The following is a 16,933-nucleotide window of genomic DNA, read 5'->3' as shown; positions in this document are numbered from 1 at the left end:
AATGTAAACAAGGCATGGCAGTGGTCTTCAACTCAACACTGAACTCTACCAAAGAGGAACCCAAAACCTCAGTTCCACTTTTGCAGAGAGAGAAAAGAAAGCTGACACTCAGTAAGAGAAAGCAAATCTCCAGTTCCTAAGGGTAGTAGGTACTAGTGATACACACTAGCACACACTACATACAGAAATGGAGCTCTCTCCACTCCACTCCTGCTGGAACTGCAAATCCCAACCACCTTCTGGCTCAAATCCAGCCAAATCTTTGGGACTGACAAAAAACAACTGTGATACTCACATATTACAAAAGCTTATTTAATTCCACAGACTCAAACATTCAATTCCAGAATTGCTATCCTCCAAACCCCAATTATAAGTTGATTTTCAAAAGAAAAATCACATTTCTCGGTGCCTTCTGTGAAGATGATGTTCCAACAGCAGGAGGTGTTCCCTCAGCCAGCCTACCACACAAGCTCTGATGCCCCTGGGCAGTGGTGTATCCAGCATTGCTTTTATTGCCTGGCAATTACCTGTTTCAAGTTTAACACACACACCCCCATCCCTTCCAGCTGTGGCACTGAACAAAACGAGCCACACAGCTTGGTGATGACACGTGTGGAGGTTCAAGGAGCCAGAACACACAGAGCAGTCCTGTCTCTCCAAGTTGTGCAACCCACAGGAGCTGCAGCAGCGCAGCTGACGGGACAGAGAGCAGTGCATGGCTGCAGTTGTGCCTCAGAGGGCCATATGCTTTTCTGGGGCTTGTTTGTGTGCTAAATAGAGGAAGAGGATGCTGGAGAGGGCACTGACTAGGAATATCACATCGAACCAGCGGTGGTAGAAGTTGAACTGCAGCTCTCCCAGGACCTCCGTGATGATGGTGCGGTATTCCGGTGGCATGCTCATGCGGATCAGCAGCACTGAGGACACAAAGTACATTCCCTGCAGGCCAGGGCAGGGACAGCAGTCACTGCCTCAGCCCAGCCCCTGGGGCTGACAGGGCAGCACACAGACGTGCTGCCAGATGTTTCATGCAGAAATGCACGTGGGTGTGCCCACCGTTCTCCATACTCACCATTATCTGTGCCAACAGCAGAACAATAACGTTGGAGGACTTGCTGCTGGAAATGGCATAGAAGAACTAGGGAAAAAAACCCAAAAACATTGGAAATAAGCAGTTAGGTAAGTCTGATGTGCCTTAGGACAGAGTGAAAGGTACACAACATTCAATACCTCTTTATCTCAAAATACCCCATCAAAACCATGCATTCTAGAGGGCTACCTGCAAACTACTCTCATAAACCTCAAATTTTCATAAATTTTCATAAACCCTTGTCTGCATCAATCTTCCCCAGCCAGCTGCACCTTGAGTTAAAAATCACAGAACAATTAAGAGAAGTCCAAGCATAGGTACCAAAGGCCAGGTCAAGTCCTTTCAGTCTACCTTTCAGAGCCTTTCAGTCCTACCAGCATCTTAAATTAAGTAATGCAAATGCTTTTAACCACCATCTCCATCAACCTTACTAATAAGCCCTGGCTACAGCAGCATTGTGAGCCCTTGCTTACATTTAATATCTTATTTAACATCTAGATCCTTTCCTGACAGAGACTGAGGAAGTATCCTGCAAAAGGTATTCTTCCTACCTTCCTCCCTCTGCAACAATTTATATTCAGATATTTAAACACAAATACATACTGAAATATGCATTTATACAGTACTTGTTCCATCAAAAGGTAAAGATCTGATAATCAATTTCTCTGTGTAAAACCACTTAAGAGTCCTGGTTCTTACCTTTGTAAGTGTGATTAACAACCCTCTAATAGAGGTAACAATGATTATTCCAACAAGAATAAAGGAAATGTGCTGAGACCAGAATTTTACCTGTATCAATAAAAAGAACACAGTTCAAACTTTAACACTAACTTCATTTACACCACCTAGTATAGCTGCCAATTTTTCAGGGTCTTTGTCTCTCCTAATTGTACAGATATCTATTTTAGACAAGGTTTATATAACAGACATTTTCACAAATGTATTAGCAACTGTTTACTCCAAACACAAGAGAAGGAGATTTAGTTTATACCAATCACAAAGAACCCCATTTTCATAGATGGTGTAAATGACAGAACAACTATTTGCATAAAAAGAAATCAAAATTACTCTGGAGCTGAATGTATTAATCTAAGCAGATTGTCTAAAGTGCTTCTATTTCTCCAAAACAAAAAAACCCAAATCACTGCCTCCCTGTCAAGACCACAACCCCATCTCAGCATAAAATCAGTGTGAAAGCAACATTCTTGGTGCATTTTCCTTTCCTCCTCAATAAGTCAAAAGGAAAGCCACATTCCCAGGGTCTATCACTTTCTCCCTAGCAGCAGGATGATTTTATTTAGATAAGATATGAATTGCTGAAAAGGCTGCAAGAATTAATAAAGACTCACATCAAACTGGATTCCCAGGTAATTTACAGTGATCTCAATTCCTCTTGTGACTGGATCAGTCTTCCCCACACGGTCAAATACAATATTGATGGTTGCCTGCAAGAGAGATGGATTTACATTCAAGCAAAAAGGCAAAAGCATTTCTCACTCTCACAGGTGAGGCTCATTGTACCACCAAGAAAAGGCAGGGGGTGGCCAGATTGCCAAAGCTCCAGAGCTTTATTTCAATCAAGGGCCAGTTTCTTTCAGAATTTCTGGATTTTAAAGAAACTATACCATTACTTAATGAACCGCATGCATAGCATAATCTATGCAGGGTATATCTGCATACATCCATTAAAAAAATGAAATAAAACATTCACATACCATGAAGATTTTCCAGACACAATAGATAGAGAAAAAATAACCCAAGAAGTTAAAGTATTTTCCCTGGAAAGTTTTGGAATACTCTATTCTCTCCTGGAAATACAAAATAAGGGAGAGGGAGCAGAACATTAAAAAATATGTCATTTTCACAATCACCCACAACATAAAATTGTAGTGGAACATCAACAGTAGCAAACACAGCCCTATCTCTCTACATATTTCAATTCAAATTTTCTGAACTCCTAAGTGTTAATTCATAAGCTTGTAAATAGTTGTAGGGCCATGGGGCAGACTCAGGGATGGATCTGAACTGTCATCTAGCCCCAAAATTAAAGGAAAAGATCCTCACTCCACTGCATTTCACCATTTGGGCCACAGTTATAACACCAAATAACACCACAGTTATTTGCTGTGTACCTTTGTTGCATGCAAGTCAGCAGTTTCCAGGAAAAGCTGCCGACTCAATTCTTCCAGGGCATCCACTTCTTGCTGGATAAGAGACAGATCTGGCAAACCAACATAGTCAAGGCTAGAACACACCATGAATTCTTGATTGAGAAAACATTCCCCACCTTCAGCTCAAGGGCCACATCTAATGGTTTGGTCTCTTCTTACACCCAGATCAGCTTTGTAATTCAGACTTCATTAAAACAGCAAGAAAGAAATCTCAAGGATGAACCTGATGCACACTACTCCAGTTTAAGGAGGTAGGCAGGACACAGTATTTAGGCAGTTGTGCAATAAACTCTTAATTTCTTTGCCTGGGAAATGCATCACAGATTAGAACCAGAGCTCTCAAAAACTCTGGTTCTGCTGCTCCACTTTGATGAGTGTCCCTTGCCACTGAAGTGCATCTCACAATGTCATCTCACATCATCTTCATAAACAAAACTGCTGAGTAACTGCTGCAAGAGATTAGTGATTACTATGAATAGTCTGTCAAATAGCCAAATTCTGATTTTAGCAGCTAGTGTGAAAGGAGAGGAAGAAGAGTCCTCAGCCTCAAATATGCAAAATGCACTTCAAGTGGTCTGACAGAAATGATTGGTAAGCAACTCTGTTAGAGTCATTCCCAAGAGATTCCTTCTACAGGGAACTGGATGATCTTTAAGGTCCCTTCTAACCCAAACCATTCTATCAATCTGTGGTAAGTGTGCACAGCAAGTGTCCCCTGATCTGCTGCACACCTCACCCATGGTGATGCAACAGAACATTGACAGAGCAGGGCAGAAACATAAAACTTCTGCCTGTGTCACAGTAAAACTGTGCCCCAGGCCTGGGCAAAAGCTCAGACAGTGCTAAAGAACAAACTTCCCAGGAGACATCAGGCTTGAAATGTGCTGAAACACAAATGTTTTGTGACTGTCCCAGCTAACATTCTACCTCTCAAAACAAAGCAAGCTGGATGCACCTCCCAAGGCAGGTGCCAGCATGCAGATGAAGGATACTTTCACTGCCAGGAACAGATGTTGTAACACTTTTTATCATTCCCCAGAAGCCAGTGGGTCTGTTATGCACTTCTCCTCTCTGGAACATTGTCCTGTGAGCCACTGCTATCCTGAAAGAGTAGAAAATACAAGTCCTTAGGAATATAAGATTTTCATGAAAAATCAAAACAAGAAAAAAAGAAAAAAAAAATCCACCAGTTTCTTAGACGATGCTGTTAAACTAAATTCACCAAAAATAGATGACCCTTTTTTCTTTCCCTAAACACCAATCCTGCTACATAAAATTATCCTGATTAGCTCTGGAGTAGAGCCCAGATCTAATCAAGTGAGATTCAATGAGCCACTTCCCAAGGCTTCCATTCAGGATCCTGTTTCAACCCTAAAGGATTTAAACCCAGTTAAACATTCAGAATTCAAATGGATTTCTCAGTCATATGATCAGCTGCTTTCCTTTCCTCAAACACATGACTGTGTTATCTCAAGCTCAGGAATTAGAAGACTTCTCATGCTCCTGCCTCCCCTTGGACACCTCTTCTTTATCAGGGCACATCACCTTTTCCATGGAGCCCAGAGCTGTGGATGGTGTGCAGAGCACTCTGTATGCTGTCACTCACTGCTGGGCTGCATGACAAGCTGCTGTGAGGCACAAACACACCAATCCATTCTTGGACTGAAGCACTGGGTGCTGCAGGCCATCTGAATGTGACTCCTGAGTTAATTCCAACACTCCAGCAGCAGCTGTGTATCGTCCCTCACACTTCCATGTGCACCACAGCATAATCCCCACCAGCACTGATGCCTTCTGCTCTCCTTCCCTCACATTTCTCCCCACTGAAATTTGTGAGCAAGCTATCCATTCCTAAGCTAAAACTATTCACAGGATTCTCAGGATGATTATGTGGTGTTTAGTTCCTTCTTCCTTAAAGCATTGCTACATTTGGCACTGAGCCCTCTTCAAGGATGTTGATAAGCAGTGTAATAAAAAAAAAATTAAAAATCATTCCATCATTCCTTTGACATCAGCAAAAGAAACACCCTTAGGGCATCCTACATACAGATAAAAGCACATATGGCCACAGACTACAAATAGCAGAGATATTAGAATTCTGATGGCTGCCAAATGTAAGAAATGCATTTTTAATCCTTGCTTTCTTCACAGTATACAGATTCACATGGTCCATCCATCCCAAATGATCCACAGCATTGCAGCAAAAATGCAGCAATACCCAGGTGAAACACAAAGGCAAATCTTCTCTTTTTAGAGGTGGAAGGGATCTCTGTATCCACACAAGAGTTCTGGAGACCTCACAGAAAGGATGCACAGGCAAACCCCACACACCCTGTGCATGTAGATTGGTAATGACAGTGTGTGATATTTATTATATCAGCTGATCTGGCTCTAACATGACACAAATGAAGCAATGCCATCAGAATGCTGGCATTTCAAACCTGAGGATTAGTTATGTCACACCTGCAAGAACAAGCATAAAGAATCTGACAGCCTTAGAGGTGAGTTTCCATAAGGCTTTACTTGATGGTGCTCAGGAAGGAGAGAAAAGTGATTCCTGTGCAAAAACCATCAGGACAAACAACTTTCACAGCTATCTCCTACTGACTAGAAAGCCAGCATGAATAAGGGTTGGCATGAGAAGAAATGTCAGGATCAGCAAAGAAAACAAAAAGCTTTATGTTCTATTTTCTTACAACTCTTGTGCTCACTGATAAGTTCTGAACTATCAGTAGTACTGAGAAGGTGGCCAGCACATCACTGACAATTTATGGAACTGCAGCATTTACCCTGAGCTGGAAAATATTGCTATTCCCACTTGTTCTGCCAATTACTTGATTGCATTTGGATTGATACATATCTAACCTTTTAAATTTGGCTTTACATGAGCAAATAGTCCAATCATGCACTGCTCTCTGCCAAAGCAAAAAAGAGAAAAAGAATCTACAGAACTCAAGCTTCTGCTATTTCTTGCACAGTTCTGAGACCACTTAATTTTGCACATTGTTTTGTGGTTTTTGTTGAGTTTTTTTTAAACATATACATGTTTTTTAAACATATACATTTTTTTTAAACATATACATATAATTCCTGAGTGATTAATACATGGCTCTTCATAATGGTTGGGAAGTTGCCATATTCAGATTTCCTGGCCATAGAGGCATGAATGTGTTAGTTAGTTAGATACAAGCCTCTGGCATCCTGACTTTTACCCCAACACCACTCTCCCTGGACCAGAGATCCAAAAACACTGCACAAAACAAAAGAGCAGAGTCAGAAACAGCACTACACAGTATCTTTTAACTGTGGCATTCTTTGAGAGTCCTTCCAGTCAATTAAATCAATTAAACCTCAGTAATTAAATTCTCTCACTACTTACCATCTCACACATGACCACAAATACAGAGTTAACAGTTGTTCACCACTTAACATTTTCAAAGGGGGAGGAGGTTATGCTTTAACTGTACTTCCATGAGCTAATACTCATCAGCAGATACATATATGGTGATAAATTTGGCAAGGTTAGGCTATCTAAAAGCTCCCCTGCACAAGTTAAAAGCTTCCATTGAAACATTAAGGCACCAAAAGTAAAACTGGGAGACTGTTGTGTCAGATAGTCAAACTTCTGAAGTAACTCCAGTAACTGGATTTATTCTGCACTACTAGCAAGACATGAAATATGTAATACTGATATGAAATATGCAGACAAAAATCTTTCCAGTGTAAATGAAATTATATTGCTTCTGAAAGTAGGTTTTTTTTAGCTTGGGGGACAGGGAACAAGCCAAACCAATGCCAGCAGAGTTCTGATGTACTACAGGATATCCACATTAGCAATGTTTTAAAATTCTGCAAAACTTAACCAGCATGAACCTTGCTGTTTGCAAGAACATAGCTGTGTCCACACCAGCTCACTACCCTGCTGCAGCTTTGACCAGGATCCACATGTACAAACCACTTTCTGTCCTGAATCCACGAGTAAGAGGAGCTGCAGAGGCCTAAGGGCCCTTGACTGATCAGGAGAGAAAGGTGCCCATCCTACAGCTCAGTTATGCTGCCAGCAGAGAGTTACAAATGGTCTTGGAAGCCTAATCTGTGCCACTGAAGCCACAAAGGGCACTACTTGGTGTTAAAAAAGTCATGTATCAAGCCAGAACAAAACACCACACACTTCAACACAATGCAGATTTCAAGAACCATTTTATGCCACAATGATTGCAAATCCTTGAGATAAATAATTTCGTGCTACTGTTGTGCTCTCACCTTTTTTTCTTGCTAACAATCATGTCCATGGTCTGAAGGAGTCGTCGCTCCAGAGCCAGAATATCTGCATCTGTCACATTCCTGCAAAATAAAGACCCCAGTTAGGCCAGCCACCCCATTTCAGAGATGTGCACATGCTTATGAGGCAAAGAAAAGCCTGTATGAGGGGAATGTGCAGCAGCAGTGGAAATGGTTCTAGCATGCAGACATGACAACAGCTAGATTCAGAGAAAAAATAAAAAAAAACCCTGAAACTATGTCACAGGAAAAGCAAAAAATAATCTCAAAAAGCTAGACAAGTATTTCACAGGGCTGAAGTTACCTGAGAAAGTAGGACATGTAAGTGTATGGACAGTTGACAGCCCCAAATCCTGACAGCAAAGCCATGAGTGTCACCCCAATCACACCAACACGGCTGATGAGCTGTTCTATAGACAGGATTCCTGAGGGAGGGAAAAACATGGCATCAGCAACCTTGCTCTCTTCACTCTGCTCCACACTTGGTGCCTTCCTAACATAACACAGAGCTGCTTAATTAATCTGACTGCCTTCCCACTGCAATGACCCCGGGTAACAGGAAGGACAGCCAGGGACTAGGAGAAAGGGGAAGGAAGTCTCCCTCAGAAATCACATTACCATGCTTAGAAACAGGGATGAGGAACTCCAGCTATGAAGAAACTTAAGACAGATATACAGATATGTGGAGAGGACTAAATATCAATATTTTGGTTTGAACTAATAAAATATGTTTGCCATTTGCTGAGGTGGGAACACAGATCATCCACCAGGTACTTATAAAAGAGTGTCTTCCAGAAAGACACTTCTGCAATTATCAGCAATTATCACCAAATTGGCCTAAAAGCATCTGAACCCCCAATCCCATTAGAAGCACCCCTCCAGATCAGACACAAGCTGTGCTGGTAGGACAGTGGGCTTGGGAAGCTCAAGCTGCTCCTGGCTGTTCAGTGTTCATCTGGCTGACACAAACACGTTGTTGAGGTCACCACCACCAAGATCTTCTACCTGAGCACCAAGCAGACTCTAAAACATGTAATTCAACATGAACATCAAGCCTGTGCTGTGACCATCACCAAGCACTGCATTTATTGTTAACCACAGACCCCAACCTGCCTTCCCAGGACACAGTGCCATGTGTAGTAAACACCACTCACTTTTTAGGGAGCTGGTTATAGAGCAGCTGCCACACACAGCACATTTAGAGCTTACACGACTGCAAAGCTGAGATGGCTGAGCGCCAAACCACATTTCATGCTTCAGAGAAGTGGAATGAATGATGAAAACAAGGCAAAAAGACTTCACAAAGGGAAACTGAGACACCCAGTCATGTGCAGCTGCACAGAGATTTACAGGAGCTACAGAATGTGCTACAATACACTGGCCTTTTGCCCCACACACTGTCAGACTGCAGCACTTAAAACAGAGGTGCCTTCAAAATGACATGACATCCCACTGGTTGGAGCAATGCTACCCCATGAAGCTCACACATAAAGTGAATGAATGTTCCATCAACTCAGACAGAGCTTTATTGGAATATTGGTGTGTCATTGGGCATAACCTTCCTTCTACCATAAGCTCCCAACCTCAGGTTTGTTGGATAAGTTACAGTCCAAAGGAGCCTTGCTCAATGCTGCATCTCTCAGCTGCAAGACACTGCCATCCCCATCCACACCTGCCTGAACTGGGGCACAGTCCCTGATGAAACCACAGCAGCACCCCAACAATACAGCAGGGAACAAACACGTGGGATCCTTTGCTCTGACCTCATGTCCACACCTGATATGATAAGGCACTGTAGAACTCTTAAGTGGAGGCATCACACCCTGTAAAGTACAATTAAAACCAGAAAACATCCCACTACCCATTCTGGAAATCTGCAGGTGTTACACAGCCTCCCAGAACTTTTTGGTGACCTAAAGAAGATTACCCAAACCCCATGGCTAAGTTTCACTGGATTGTTACATTCTGCCAACTCAAGCACCTTCTGCAGCTCTCAATGGATACAAGCTTTTCTTGGCAATGGAACACTGGGCAAAGGGATCTGTGGTGTACATCAGCTGCTGGATTTCAGAAGCAAATGACAATTGCAAAACACAGACATACATTTTCTCTTAGGAAACTTTTAGGATCACAGATGAAAAGGTAAAGAGACCCTATACCAGCTGGTATCCTTCAACTTCTCGTGTGAGTACAGAGTCAAGCAGCTTCCCACAGAACAGAAGGACTAAGCTGAGCATTTTGCATGCAGACAGACACATTCACCAATTTCCATGAAATGGACTGAATTTCACCTGTTGGGAACAATATCCAAACAATTTTCCAGTGCAGGGGAGATAGAAGGGCAGTGTAGTTACACAGGTAACATCAGTGACAAGCAGTCCGCTTCTAACAGTGTTACAACCCTTCAGCAGAGCCAGGTGCCTCAAGCACAGCCAGGCCCATGCCAGCTCTGCTGCACCCAAACTAGCCCAAGAGCACACAGGATCCTCACACTGAAAATACTCATGGCCACAACACCCAAGCTAATTCTGTACACAACAGCTCTGGATCCAGCAGGACTTAGCAAGCAACACTCCAGTGCCATGCAACTGCACAGCCTCTGGGCACAGGCACAGCAGGAACCTGTACCAAAGCCAGCACAACTGCCAGGCCCCTTGCTGGCCACAGTCTGGAGTTCAGGCACACTGCTGTGTTTTGGACACAACTGGACAGGCACTCATGCTAAACTCATCTGATTTCAGCCACAAGAAAGAAAAACATGACTGCAAAAATGCCAGATTAAGGATTGGCTGATGATCTACTCCTTAAATAAACTAGCTTTAGTCTTTACAATAGAAAGAAGTAGGTGAATAAAAATTGTGATCAATTTTTTGTGGAGATAAAGTTTCCGTGTCTGCAACAGGACACCACATCCTTACATAGTCTAGGTTCAGTTAGGACTTAATTCCTTCAAGTTTTCCCGTGATACTGAAGGAAAACTAATGAAAATAATCCAGATGTATCCACCCATTTCTATCACAACCTTCACATTGCAGATTTCAAAGCAGAGCAGACCCTCAGTTCCAGGAACTACCTTCTACAACTTTCTTTCTAGTCCCAACTGCAGAGCTGAGATAATAACAGCTCCAAAATAAAAGTGAAATAACAAAGCCTATTTGCAGGAGGGAAGAAATCAGCAATAAAATGAAATGAAACTCACCATGTTTTGGGCTGAGGATAGGAAAGGGATCCCCCAACTTCCAGAAGAAATACATGAATGTCAACCACACAACACAGGCAAAAAGCAGCTTCTGTCTGTGCACTAAAGGAGAGGAGAAAGGGAGTGATTAAAATAGGGCTTTTTATAGCTTGCAACATTTCTACATTGATCTAAAGGCAACTTTGAGAACTGGTGGCCAAAGCAGGTGTCACCTGACAGAGCTACAGCTTGCAGTGTGCACCTCACACAAGGCTCTGCTGTCCACATGGGACCATTTCACTGCTTCTTCCTTGTGTGAGCTGGAAAATTAATCTTAAATATTCCATCTTCATGCAAAACTACATATTTAATATTCCCAACCTATGTGCCTAAGCTTCACACGAAAGACTGATGTGTATCAACTCAAGGGTTAAGTGTCCATTAGCCCACGGAAGAGGCCTCATCCAGAGAGCAGAAACAAAACCAGCAAAAGTAATTTACTGAGCTTTTCTGCTTCAGAAGTGATTTATTGAGCTTCTCTGCCTCATTTCTTTTGCCCCCTAGCAGAAAAACACAGCCCTGCCAAGGGCTGCAGAGTTTGGCTGCAAGCTTAAAACTGCAAAGGAACAAAAATCCCAGTAATATCACTCCAAAGTGCTCAACTTTCTGTTGAAACTTCTGAAGAAAAGCAGCATTTTCTGGGGTCATGTGAAACATTTCCTGACTGTTCAATGAGTGGTTCATGATAAAGCAGAAAGTTCCAAAGAGAAGGTATTTAGCCAGAATAAAACCAGGGCAAGGAAGAAGGTACAAGGACAGTAACCAAATTATTTCTCATTTGTATTTCTAGTCTCAAATCAGCAGCTCCCCTGCCACAAACCAAGTACTCACATAATCTGATATTGCTCACAACAAAGTAACCAATGTAGAAAGGCACCATGAAAATTAGGATGAGCAAAATGACACACAGGTTCAGCTTCCAATGAAAATATCGAGAGCTGAAATAAAGCCAAAATACTGATTAGCACAAAGTCATAATACAACAAATTTCTCAAAGAAAATTGCATGTCAGTGAAATCTTTTCAACTACATCAAGCAATGAATAATTTTGGCTTAGCATATAGAATAATCTGGGGTTTTATTTTTATTAGGGTAGAAGAGAGGGAGTTGTTTGGTTTGGAGTTTTGTATGGTTTTATTTTTAAATAAAAGAGGTCAAGGATGTGTATTTAAAACTAAATAACTATCCAGAAAACCACACTGGGTCTTTTATCAAATACTGTATTTTCTATGGTGACTAATGCCAGTTGCAGCATGATTCATGTGACTGACTGCTCATCTAGTTGAACAGTAAATCAAAACTAAGTATAAGCAGTAATTAATTTTCTAATGAACAGCTGAGTCAAAAAAAACCTACTAATTCATATTGAAAAGACTAAAATATTTAATGTTGATAAGTCAGCATGTTTCATTTCAGAGTGAATTGTCTCATCTGCAAGACTTTGCAAAGCAAGGTTTTATAAATATATATATAGACCAGCATGATGAATACTCCTCTGACCAAATTACAGTACTCAAATGCAGGTGAGATTCATCTGGGCTGAACTGACTTTTCACTTTACTTGAACAGAAAAATACATGTCCCCATTCCCAATATTAACTCTTATCCTCAGGGAAGAAGAAATGACAAGAACCCTTGTCACTTTTTCCTAACTAATTGAGAAGCAAACATTTTCATCTGTACTGAAGTCTAGCCCTTTACTGAAGCTCACAAAAGCATTCTCCTCAGTGATCTCTCTGGCTACCAGCCCCATGTATTAATAACATACAGAACTAACATTTCCTTTCATCAGTTCTGTACTTCTTGCCTTTCAATCCCTTTGACTGCTCTCTTATATTTGTATGATGAGACAGAACAAGAAGAAACCCAACTTAGCCTCTACATGGTATTGTTCTATCTTCTCTTTGTTACTGACTTCCAAAGATGACAGTTTTTAACATCCCCTTTATGTAAAACTCCTCATCCTATTGTCACGGGAGGATTCACCTTTGATTCACAAATCCTGTATTGTTGGACTAGCTTTCACTCCACAATTAGCTTCAGATCTTATTCACACCCCTGACCACCAAAGAAAAACCAGTGCTTAAACATTCTGTAGTCTTTAGCATCTGAAAAGTGCTCTTGGCACGATCTGAAGAGTTACAATACTTCCATAAAAGAAATAATTTCTTTTAACTTCACAAATGGAGAACGTCAAAGGCAAAAGCCCTGCCCTAAGGACCCAGACCAATTGTTAATAGCAATTGCATGGGAAATTGGAAGCTTATGGCTACTATTTATTTGACATGTTCTGTCAAAAAAATAAATGTTGCTGCACAAACATTTTCATTGAGCTGCTGACAGTTTTCTCCATGATTTCCCCAATCCAAGACTAATCCATTAATTTAGAAGTTAGACTGAAAATGCTGCAGAGTACAAGGCAGGCCAGTCCCCAGTGGGCTCCCAGACTCACCTGCTGTTCAGCACTCCCAAAATCTCAAAGATGATGAGCTCAAACATGGTACAAGAGAAGGCAAAAGTCACAGAGAAGATCACCTGGACCACATACTGTCGCACCTGCAAAGCAGAGAACAACCCAGAGACATCAGGCACTTGCACTTCTGGAATGGCATCCTGATATCCTGAGATAACAAAATAAATCACAAGGTATGATGGGGTCTCTTGCTTAAAGGCACCAAGCCCTTCATCTGCCAGAAACCTCTTGGAAAACAGAGGGCAAACTCATACACCAAGAGAGCTCTTGGGTACTAACCTTAAGATTTGAAAATAAAATCCACAACAGAAAAACTGTCAGGGTCTGAATTTGGCTTGCATTTAAACCATGTCTGACCTAGACTACAATCTGATACTCCACTATGGATAAGGGAATGGTATTTTTATCCCATCCCACCATCACAACCAATACAGCTGCAATGAACATATCTCACTGAGTTTAAAGTTAATCACTGGATTTGATTTTGTCTCAAAAATTTCACCTTATATAGGGTGGGTTTACCCATCTTTAAAAGGCAAAACAGTTCCCTCAGTTTCCTTTTACCCCTGCATCTCCTGCAGATTTCTTTTTATTTAACAGTAGCCAGTATGGAAACTTTCAGTGGCCACAGAAGAACTGATTTTCTCAGATATCCAGTCTTTCCACCAGAAAGCACAAGAGGAAATTAAAAAGAAAGTAAGTGCAGATAAAATAAAAGGGATTAAAGAGAGGAATAAGGCTAAATGCAGTTTTAAAAACATTTCTATGATTAGGAGTATTTAAGATATTCTTTATTTAAGATACAGACTTGTAACAAAAGGCTCCTTCTCACCTCATAATCCTTGAAGAGCTTTCTCATGAAGAAGAGCCACCCAAATCCAAAGAACAGCACCTGCAGAAGAGACAAAGCATCAACATTTGCATCCTGCAACTTGCCAAACTCAAACCCACTGCACTGCTGACTGCAAACAAAACAAATGGAAAGAAGAGAGCTCACCCAAAGCACCCAAGATCCACAAAAGATTAAAACTTGCCACGGTGCAATGGAAAAAATAATGTTTTAAATATCTAAGTGTAGCAGATACAAAATGCTATGGCCTTAAGGAAGATCTAATCAAGACAACAGATTTTGGTGTTCCTAAATTCTCAGAATTCCTCAGTACCTGGCCTGCCAGAATCCTTTGCACTCTTGATTCTTGTTATCTACAGAATTAAAACCTATGGGTTTTTTACAGGAAATACAGAAATTGAGGTAAAGCAAACACTTGAATACACATCTTCTAGGGATGAGTAAATTTTATAAAAATCATCTGCTGTTTCTTGTAGACTACAAGTGCATGTGAATTTTTGTAGAGGTCTTTACAGTACATCTGGTTACTGACACATTGTCAGTGTCTGACAGGGGTGAAAGATGCTACAAGGATGTCTAAGGTGGGAAAAGGCAGCGCTGAATGCCTCAAAGCACAACCCAGAGCTGCAGGAAGCCACATGGACAAGGCAGGAGAAGCAGAAAAAGCCAATTACACTTGGCATTTCAGTGGTCACAAAACACATGACAAAATTTGTTAAAGTTTCTTCACACTCCAGAAGGGATCAGCTTAAAATCACAGCTATTTTGCAGGTGACTTAAATGAAGTAAATACAAACTGAACAAGGTGGCCAAAATTGCAATTACCTGTCTTCAGACAGCAAAAGGGGACTGTGCTGTCAAGCCTCCCATGGGCAGTCCCATCTCCTCCTCATCAGACTGAAAAGGAGTGTAATGATTTAAAAGAACCCAAGCAAAAAGAGAATTCAGGAAATACTCAGTGTTTTTTTACAGAAGTAGCTTTGTCCAAGGCAAAGACAAAATTCAGTATATGTCAGATACCACAGAATAAAGTCAGTGTATTTTGAGTATTACATACTCAGAGCACATGGGAAAGGCCAGAGCTCTCTGCCCACCCTGCCATGGAGAAACATTCCAAGGCAAAAGCAAAGGAATTGTTGTGCATTACCTCCCTGCATATCAGGAGTAGCCACGGTGGCAAAGGTAACACACCAACATGATTTACAGACAAGCAATACCTGGAATGCTGGGCACGAAGATCAAACAGAGCTGCCTTGAAAGAACAACTGAAATATAGGAATGAGGTCGAATGAGTGATTTGTAACAGCTGGCAAAACTTGTTTGAGGAGGACTTCAGACTTTAAAGCAGCTGCTAGCAAAAAGGAAAGATATTCCATAAGCCTCCTATCTAGGGGTCATAAGCTAAATAAGTATGATAAGCAAATGAGATCTGCATCAAGTAATTCCACATTTAACAGTGGGAAGAAGGAAAAAGGTAGAGACAAACTTTTAAAAAGAAGTAAAAGATTAAGAGATAAGTAGGTACAATAAACACCAAGAACTAAACAAGATTAGACTCTCCTTTGTTAGGGACTGTACAAAAGCAAAGAAACACATTTTGGTAAAAGTTCACACTCTAAGACACTGCAGGTGAATGGCAACACACAAACGCAGCAAAATCTTGAGCGCTTAACAATGACATGTAGCGACTTGAACATCTAACTTTTGGTACTGCTGAAGGTAATGAGAGATTTTAAAGCTGCCATCAGAAATGAAAGAAAAGCTGTCAGATAAGTTAGAGCTCAGAACTCAAAGCAAAAAAAAAGTGGAAGCTTTTGTTCTGGATGAACTGTTAACAATACCAAAGCTATCCTATAATGCTAAGCCAAACCCTTCAAGACACCAAGAGTGAAAAAGCACGTTGTAAGCAAAAATCAAAGTGTTATCAAATAGGAGGGCATTATTCTTCTAAGAAACAGCCAAAAGCTGTTCTGAAAATTGTCAGGAATGAGGGTTGTGCGCTGAAGTCTATCAAAGACAACCACCTGCTGCTGAGAGGGGGAAGGTTCCTTTTCCTCAGCTCATCCTTCATCACTACAGAACCAAACTTTCACACCAGCTCAGCAGCTTAAACCAGACCTCTCTGTGATCCCTTGAACGCATTTTCATCTGGTCCAACTGCACAGGTTCAGCCTTGGTAAAAAACAACAGAAACAAACCGAGCACTCAGCAGAGACCAGCAAGGTGAACTTCCCCGTCTGTCCCAACAGGAGAAATTTAAATTTAAATTTATATTTTAGCAGGGGTAAAGTTTAAATGTAACTGGGCTGGGTCGGGCCCGGCCGCCCCTGAGGGTCCGCGCGCGCCCCCCGCGCGGGGCGCTGCGCACGCGCGCCCCCAGGCGCCGCCCTCGCGCCTCTCCAGGCACGGACCGGGCGCAGGGAGAGGGAAGCCCGGTGACGGCGGCACCTCCCCGCTCCCTCGCTCTTCTGCCGGCCGGAGGCGCCGCGCTCGCAGCAGCGGCGGGCAAGGGGGAGCTACCTGCGAGGTGAACATGATGCTGGAGTCGATGAGGAAGCTCATGGCGGCGTCCAACGCTGCCCGCTCCGCCCCGCTCCGCCCGCCGCGCTTCCGCCTCCGGTGGCGGCCGTGCGCAGGCGCCCCGCCCTCCTCGCGGAGGGGGCGGGGCAATGGGCGGGCCCACGGCGGGGAGGCTCCGCCCCGTGGCGGGCTCGGGGAGGGGGGGGAACATGGCGGTGCCGGCGTGAGGGCACGTAGCGGGGATCTGAGTGCTTCTGCTGCCCCTGCGAAACTCAGCTGCCCTCAAAGCCGCGGGAAGGGCACCCGCTGC

The 16,933-nt window shown here is 42.4% G+C and overlaps 1 protein-coding gene across 4 annotated transcripts; it reads right to left on the bottom strand.

Annotated features, from left to right (window-relative positions):
* Positions 1-296: 296 nt before the first annotated feature.
* On the bottom strand, positions 297-16,757 carry GPR89B (G protein-coupled receptor 89B). Of its 4 annotated transcripts, XM_074532466.1 has the most exons (15): positions 16,624-16,715; positions 16,128-16,275; positions 14,086-14,145; positions 13,233-13,336; positions 11,612-11,718; positions 10,742-10,843; positions 7,847-7,967; positions 7,525-7,605; positions 4,254-4,363; positions 3,223-3,311; positions 2,806-2,898; positions 2,440-2,535; positions 1,790-1,879; positions 1,073-1,138; positions 297-939 (listed from the first exon to the last, which is right to left on the bottom strand). In XM_074532466.1, exons 3-15 carry the CDS (start codon positions 14,110-14,112, stop codon positions 733-735), a joined length of 1,293 nt encoding a protein of 430 aa, XP_074388567.1. In that variant the 5' UTR covers positions 14,113-14,145; positions 16,128-16,275; positions 16,624-16,715; the 3' UTR covers positions 297-732. The 4 variants fall into 4 exon arrangements, with proteins under 4 accessions (XP_074388567.1, XP_005491063.1, XP_074388578.1 ...); XM_005491006.4 differs by lacking the exon at positions 16,128-16,275 and having other exon boundaries at positions 16,624-16,757; XM_074532477.1 differs by lacking the exons at positions 16,128-16,275; positions 16,624-16,715 and adding an exon at positions 14,929-15,944.
* Between the last annotated feature and the right edge of the window lie 176 nt (positions 16,758-16,933).

Source organism: Zonotrichia albicollis, chromosome 2 (genome assembly GCF_047830755.1).
Source record: "Zonotrichia albicollis isolate bZonAlb1 chromosome 2, bZonAlb1.hap1, whole genome shotgun sequence".
NCBI lineage: Eukaryota > Metazoa > Chordata > Aves > Passeriformes > Passerellidae > Zonotrichia > Zonotrichia albicollis.
This window is presented reverse-complemented; position numbering and strand designations above follow the sequence as displayed.

What these genes read in the sequence shown, in the direction of transcription:
- GPR89B (XM_005491006.4), bottom strand. Translation starts at nt 16,665, where the DNA reads ATGAGCTTCCTCATCGACTCCAGCATCATGTTCACCTCGCAG. An exon ending in TACATGTCCTACTTTCTCAG is followed by an intron (nt 7,606 to 7,846) that starts GTAACTTCAGCC and finishes TTTATTTTGCAG; the next exon opens with GAATGTGACAGATGCAGATA. An exon ending in TGTTAATCACACTTACAAAG is followed by an intron (nt 1,139 to 1,789) that starts GTAAGAACCAGG and finishes TTTTTTCCCTAG; the next exon opens with TTCTTCTATGCCATTTCCAG.